Genomic DNA, 7,603 nt, shown 5'->3' on the forward strand with positions numbered 1-7,603 from the left:
GTAGCCCTGATTTTTTTTTTTAGTCTGCTTCTCTAACCTTGCAGTTACTTCTTTGTACACCCTTGGCTCATATTCCAGAATCATTTGGGTGGAAGGGACCTTTACAATCATCAAGTCCAGCTGCTAACCCTGCACTACCAGGGTCCCCAAACCCCTAAACCATGTCCCTCAGCAGCACCTCCACACAGCTTTCAAACTCCACCACCTCCCTGGGCAGTTCCAATGCCTCACAATCCCCTCTGTGAAAAAATGTTTCCTAAGATCCAACCTAAACCTCCCCGGGCACAACTTGAGGCTCTCTCGTCCTGTCACTTGTCACATGGGAGAAGAGACCAACCCTCACCTCACTACAACCTCCTGTCAGGTAGGTGCAGAGAGCGATGAGGTGACCCCTCAGCCTCCTTCTCTCCAGGCTAAACAACAGCACAGGAGCACCGAGGACTCCCGCAAGCTCTGCCTCCTCCTACGGGATTTTCCGTTCTGACAGGTCTGTCTTTACTCCCAGGAAAGCACCCAGGGGCACTGGGTAAACTTCTACTCTCTCAACATAAAAGAAATACTGTTAGCCAACAAAATGTTAAGAAAATAACATTTCACACTCAAACTGAAAAATATTTCATCTCAACTTCTCTGCATAGACAGATCCTGAAATGGATTTAAAAGGAAAACAAAACAAAACAAAAATCACTGCCAGCACCTAGCCTTAGATGTATTACACTCTAACTCCTGAAAAGGCTTTGTGGGCAAGAGGTTTGATCCAAGTCAAACCTCTCCCCAGTTTTAACACAATTACTGAACACTGGGAGCTTAAAAATAAGTGAATAAATCAGAGATACATTATTTAATTATTTTTAAAAAGATTCCTTACCGCAGAGACATGTGAAACTATTTCAAATATGACAAGTGTCAATTAAAAAGCAAAAGATTTGCTGCAATTAAATGGAAAATAGTATTTCTTTGTAAAAACCAAAGATCAAAAGTCAAATGCAAACCATTAGAAAGGATTATTTAAGCCAATCAGAAAACAATCATGACATTACCACCTGTTTATATAAGCTACACAAAGACAATGCAAAATCCAAATGACCTAAGGAAAGGATAAAATTCTAGGTTAAAAGCAGAAAAGGAAGCAAAATTAAGGGGGATCTTCAGAAAAGAGTCCTTGAGGTGCAAAGGCAACACGTGCAGGAATGTCATACTGCAGTACAGCGGCAGTGAAGTACACACAGGACACACAAAAAAAAAAAACAGTCAAAGGGAAAAGTAAAAGAGACTTGAGTAACAAAATCCTAGAACCACACAAACAGAAAAGACCACAAAATTCACGTGACAGGAAGAAGAAAGTCCACCAGAACATCAAGAAAAAAGTTACTAATAGCGAACGGACAATAGCAGTGAGGAGAAAGCGCCCGAGCGGTAAAAACGAGCTTCCGTTCCACTGACACCCGCGAGCACGTGAACACTGGAAGACAAGGCGTTAACTGAGAAGATGCGAGAGCGCCTGCAGAAAAACGAGATGCCACCAGCACTGGGGGCAGAACGCAACCAGTGACACCCACATGCAAATTTGTTTGGGTTCGTGCAAGCAGTTCTCTGTTCCTGTTCGGAATAAATAATATTCCCCGTACGTATAGATTTTTGCTTGGTTTTGCACAATCATCAGGTGCTTTCCCAATGTATAACCAATACTGAAGAAACACAGGAACACTCCTCCTGATTATTCATCACCCAGCATTAAACGTGATCTTTTAGAAGTGTGAACACGGTAACACGTATGCGCAAAGACAATCCGAGCTTTAACAGGAAACACGTCTAAGGTGGCCACCAGCGTCTAGGTTTCACACGGGTGAAATACAGACTGTTCTTTAACAGCTTTGTTTCTTTGCTCAGCTGCCATCTTCACATGCAAAGCAAGCAACACAGGGACGGTTCTGCGAACAGCAGGGAGAAAGGAGTACAGTAGGTACCTGCAGGAAATCCCATGACATTGAATATTCTGTCCAGCTGGTCGTGGTGGTAAGGATTACTAGTTTTGATATCTTCTTGTCGACAATGGAATATTGGCTCTGATGTTAGCAGCTCTGCAAATATACACCCTATGGCCCAAATATCTTTAAAAAAGGAGAACAGAAATAAAAGGATCAAATGAATCTTTCCCAAAGCATCTTGGAGAAGTAGAATGATAGTTTTTAGCTTCTCGGAGATAAGGTCCCTGCACCGAAAATTTCAAGTTTCTGTTGCAAAAGCGCGACATATCCTCAACATCTCCTTCTAGCTCTGGATCCAGGGACAAAACTCATGATTACACAGGAGCCAAGACAGTATCATACACGGTTTTGTGGGGTTTTTAAAGTGCAGTTACCATTTACTGTAAAAAATAGATTTGATTAAGAAAGAAAAACAAAAGAAACTATTTGGGTAAGCCCACACACAAAATACGAACTCAGAAAAGCCAGCCAACATCTTGCCCATTCCCTGCCCTACTGCCCCTGCCAAGAAGTGTGCCCTCCCTGGTCAGCCACTGGCTTTAGGAAGTATTAAATTACCCAAAAATAGCCAGTTGAAAAGCAGTGATATTGGAATAAGCCAAATGCTATCCACAAAATCTTGCAGAAAGAGTAACAAGAAAGTCCCTCCATGCCTGTCTACCTCCAACATTTTTTGATTACATTTATTAAAAAAAAACCCAACAACAAAACCCCCCAGCCAAAACCCCGTCAGTTTTAACTGCGGCATCCCAGTCTGCAAAGGCAGAGAGCCCGGGTTTTCCCAGCTGTTCCCTCCGTTTTCTTTTCTAGAATATACAGTTGCACTTTTACACTTGCATGACGTAATGCTACACTGAACCCTGAGTGACCAAGAAAAGGTCATGAACAAGGACAAAAGCAAATGATACAGGGAGCACAGCCCCATTATTCAGTATTTTTAAACAGTCAGTTTTCTCTACGCTGAAGAAAATGGTGTTCTAAGGGCTATGACCGTCCATGCAGTTTCACATGCTGCAAGCAGAAGAAAATGTCAGTAAAGTGAAAGAACATGCAAATACAACAACAACAAAGCAGTTTAAAGGAACACATGAGGAAATTTATTTAGAGAAATAAAGTAGTAGCAGAAAAGTAAATTAAAATACATTTAAGTCATAAACATCAGGATTTCTGACACACACACTGACACGATCTTAAAAAATAACAATGGCTGAGGTCTGAGAAAGTCTTCCAGGTTCCAGAACCACCCCCAGGTATGCCAACAGACACCTCCAGGTCTGTGCAAAGTGGAGCACTGCAGGGGAAGGTATTTCCCCCAAAACAGGGGCCAGGCTTTGACACATCCTTTAAACCAGCCAGCAAAAGAAAAGCTCCCCTGTCCTCCTCCCTACAGCCCTTCCACAGCCCAGCTGTTCCCATCCCCGCAGGGTGACCCTCCCTCCAGCTCGCTAGGGGCTACTTCTGTCCTACAGTCCCAGCGCACAGCGGCTCCCGCGGTCCCCGAGCCCTGACCCCTGGAACGGCAAGAGCAGAGACCAGCAGCGCCAGGCCAAAGCCGCTCAGTTCCGATGGGAAGTCGGAGCGAGGTGGCGCGGGGGCTGCAGCATTAAGCTGACAGAACCAACGCCACCCTCACGCGCCCGTGTTCTGCCAGGTTTGTTTTGTTCCGGATGTGCCTGATGCCGCATCACAGCCCAGCTTGCTGCCTGACTCGGGCCACATCCCACTTCTTCATGCAACCCCTGCGCACACTTGTGCTTTGAAAAAGACAGAGAGAAGCTAAAGCACAGCTCACTTCAACAGCTTAGTTTCAGTCAGCCAATATATCCTCCACTCTGGTACGCTCCTTATTTCATGTATTTATTACAGAAGATAAAAACCTTCTAATGAAATCAATGCACCGTGCCTCATCATCACCAGGTGGATTCTACTGACAGTTCAAAGATGTGCCCGTATTTTGTATTGCCTAACAGCACCTGTGAAAAGCCATATACACTGACATTGCACCGCAAGGGCGTTTGGGGCCAAACCCCAGAAATATTTCGTCTCTGTACGTATAGCCAGAGACCACAGGAAACGAAACAGTTTGTCAAAGTTTTAAATTTCTGCCCGAAATCAGCAGCATACATCCAACCCAGCCACTGTCCTCTGTACCCCTTGTCAGTGCTCCACGGTTTGGGGACGCTTTACGCGAAGAGCGAAACGCTGTGTTTTCTTCCACGTTACTTACCAATAGCTTTGGTATAATGCCTTGCTCCAAGGAGCAGCTCTGGAGCTCGATACCAGAAAGTTACAACTACAGGATCCAAGTCTGCTAAAGGCTTCAGAGGTGAATTAAATAACCGGGCAAAGCCCATGTCAGCTGCAAAATTCAAAGAGAGATGCTTTAAAAGTTGAGGAAAACTACCAGGGTATTTTTTTTAAACACACTGAGTTTACTTCTTAGCACTACCATCACTGCTAAATAAAATGCAAACACAGACTGTAGCAGATAGGAATTCTGCGAGCAGATTTTCTGAAAGCTTTTGTAGAAATTACAGGATGTCATCACCTATAAAGTAGTATATCATTATAAATCATTGCTAACACGAGCCTTTTAGAACAGAGAATTAACCATTGTTCTGAAAAAGTGCATCCGCTCCCTTCTCAGGACACTGGCAACTCCCGCCTCCTTTCCCTGGTGCTCTGCGGCAACACAGTCTGTTAGTACAGGACGGGTTTTCCAGAAGCAGCATTCAAAATGCGAACAAAGGGCAGGTTCTGCAAAGGTTAGAATGATTTATAATACATACATGCACATCACAAAGGCTCCCTCACAGTCAGCTGTAGCAAGATTTCCTTCACACAAAAGCAGCAACTAGACCTTCAGCATCTGCCTCCTTGCTGACCTGCCATCAGGACATCCTGCCAGCATCGAGAGAGCAGCACCGGACACCGCCTGCGGCCAGGCATTTAGAATTCTCTTTGGGGCACTAGATCACTAACCACTGCTTTTTAGAATGGGTGGTACGTACCAAAGAGAAGTGATAAGAGGGGAAAAAAAAAGAAAAAAAAAAAAATTGCCTTCCTGACCCAGCACTTGCCAGGTCCCAAGACAGAGGGACTCTGTGGTGCAGCGATACCCACGTGCTGAGGAGGACTCTGGTGGAAAGAGATGAGCACCTGTCCTGAGGGAGAAGGACCTACATGCTGTAGCTCGCTGCACAGGGAAAGCCGCACTGGGAATATGGGTCCCTAACTTGACTACACAGTCCTTCAGAGTTTTTTTCGTATGCATTCCTATTTATGATTGGTTTAATGCATTTAAAAAGAAGCATTTTACAGTTTTCTACATTAAAATATCGATTACTAAAGATGATCAGGTCACTAGTAATTACGAAAAATAAGGAAAATTGTTGGGAGAAAGTGAATTTATGGCTCAAAATGACACAAAAAGCCTATGAAAATGATTTTAAATACCAGTTATGTCTTTTTTAGAAAAACTAGTTACACTGGTAAAGTGGAAGCCCTTGGTATGGGTATAACTTCTGCATTCTTTTCCTGCTGTGGTAATATCTTCAGAAAAAAATTCTACGTTTTGCTAACACAGAACTCGAGGGTCCCCCTCCCTCTTCCCCCGCTGGGAATGGATGGCTCAGAGGACTGGTGCTTGGACACAGAATCTTTCACCTGTCCGTTATCAGATTCTGACTAAATTTATGTTCTAAGTTACTCCCAGATTAATTCAAAACTATAAATAAAGAAATAAATGGGTGGTCCATGTGTAATTACTAGCAAGGTTGTGTACAGCACATAGTGAATATCACCACCACCGCTGAGACTGAACCTGCCCACAGGACGCCCCACAGTCCCAATTTTGGAAGCAACCACTCCATGAAGAATAAAGTAACAGGAAGAATTTTCCCCTTCCCCTGTCCATGTCGTACCTGTTTTGTACGAAGACAACCTCAACCTCTACTGTCAGCCTGAAACATCGGAAGGGCGTTAAAAACTTTCAGGGTAGGATCTGCAGAAGCGTTCAACCCTGGCCCACGCGCTCCTCGGGTTTCCAAGGGCGAGGAAAGGACTTGAGCAGCACTGAACGCTCCAAGGAAATCCTACCCCGAAGCACTACACTAGTGACTAACGATACCTATCGCTCAGATCAACAAAGGAGCACAGAGCTACAGTGCAGAAGAATAATCTCAAAGAAAGCCAGAGGGAAGTGAAAAAGATGAACTAGCTTTCCAAACCCCATCCAGAGAGGGCTGCGACCCCGCACCACGCCTGCCGGCCAGGCGCTGCCGTGCTAGCGCACAGCCTGGGGTAGCTTACTGCCGTTAGACTACAGTTAATCTATATTTAGTTATTTACTTTAATCTAGAAGAGTTGAGGTTCTCTCCCTGCGAACAGGAACTCCCAGCAGAAGATGGTACAGCTGTGGGGACAGCGCGGGCTCCTCCCTACCCTGGCGCACCCCAGGCGGAGCAGTTGGCCATCATTCTCTAGGTATTTTGTCTGCGTTACTATCTTTTCTGGACTTTTACGATCCCTTGCTTTTATTGCCAAGGGACCAGGCTACACTTTCAGGAGCGTTTTGTAGGCTAAATGCCACCTTTGATTGCATTCTGAAGTTTAAGGTCTGTAGTAACGAGGAGTTCCCTATTTAGAGTTTATAAGCAGCAGCAGCACGATCATGTCATGGCATTACAGGGGTAAACGGAGGAAATTCTAAAATCCCATTTCTTTCTCCTCCTTTTCCCCAACTAGCTGTCATCTTTACCCCCGTATAAAAATCCCCCACCCCACACAAACACCCGCTTAAATAAAATATAATGACATTTTCTATTTTAATTGATGAGGCTACAGCATTTCATCATCAGAACTGGTGCATGGGGCCAATTTCGAGAAGCCAGTCACTCAGGAGAGAGCATTTGGGCAATGTGCCCGGGCACACACGAGTATTACAGTGACTACTTCAGGTGGTACAACTGCACCTTCAGAACATTCTAACTTAAATGCTACACTGGGACTTATCAAAGATATAAACATACCAATTTTTACTCTTCCTCGCTCAGGACCTTCACCCATAACTAAAATATTAGCAGGTTTCTGTGGAAAAAAAAATAAATATACAATACATATACCACGATAAACCTAAACATCAGTCTCTGAAAAGTTAGTTAAACTTTGTTTTGCCAGTTTTAAACCAACTTTGTTCAGATAAAAATGACCAGTTCCTCTGTCACCATAAAGCTGTGCAAAGACCCAGACACAGGCTCTCCCTGACTGCTTCTTCCTCACGTTTCTCTTCGGCGTTTCTGTGCTCCAGCACGGTGCTCCCTAACAGACAGCCTGGTGCCTGTCCTCGGCCCCCACGAGCTGGCAGACGCCGAGCTTTCTGCCACAACTGCCCTCCAGCCTTCCGGGGGGAGGCAGGCAGTCCTGCTGCTGCCCACCCCCGGCACCGCCACTGGAAGCCAGCTTGACAGAGGGTCTTGCCATGGGTCATGAGCATATTTCCAAACACATTTTACATAAAAAATACCTGACATAAACATTACCATATCACTTCATATGGGAGAGAAAAACCATCTACATTTACCTATTTACAGGTGTCTACCAATTCCGACAGCTGC

At 44.7% G+C, this 7,603-nt stretch overlaps 1 protein-coding gene across 1 annotated transcript in view; it reads right to left on the reverse strand.

Moving 5' to 3' along the window:
* The window catches only part of CDK8 (cyclin-dependent kinase 8), a gene marked incomplete at its 5' end in the record, with an annotated part of 20,800 nt that extends 13,724 nt beyond the window's left edge, over nucleotides 1-7,076 (reverse strand). Inside the window, 3 exons of the mRNA XM_010141878.1 lie at nucleotides 1,968-2,111; nucleotides 4,216-4,347; nucleotides 7,019-7,076. Coding sequence (XP_010140180.1) covers nucleotides 1,968-2,111; nucleotides 4,216-4,347; nucleotides 7,019-7,076 — 334 coding nt within the window. The remainder of the gene's footprint in view (nucleotides 1-1,967; nucleotides 2,112-4,215; nucleotides 4,348-7,018) is intronic.
* Nucleotides 7,077-7,603: the final 527 nt, after the last annotated feature.

The sequence above is a fragment of the Buceros rhinoceros genome, unplaced genomic scaffold, assembly GCF_000710305.1.
Source record: "Buceros rhinoceros silvestris isolate BGI_N320 unplaced genomic scaffold, ASM71030v1 scaffold9608, whole genome shotgun sequence".
Classification (NCBI taxonomy): domain Eukaryota; kingdom Metazoa; phylum Chordata; class Aves; order Bucerotiformes; family Bucerotidae; genus Buceros; species Buceros rhinoceros.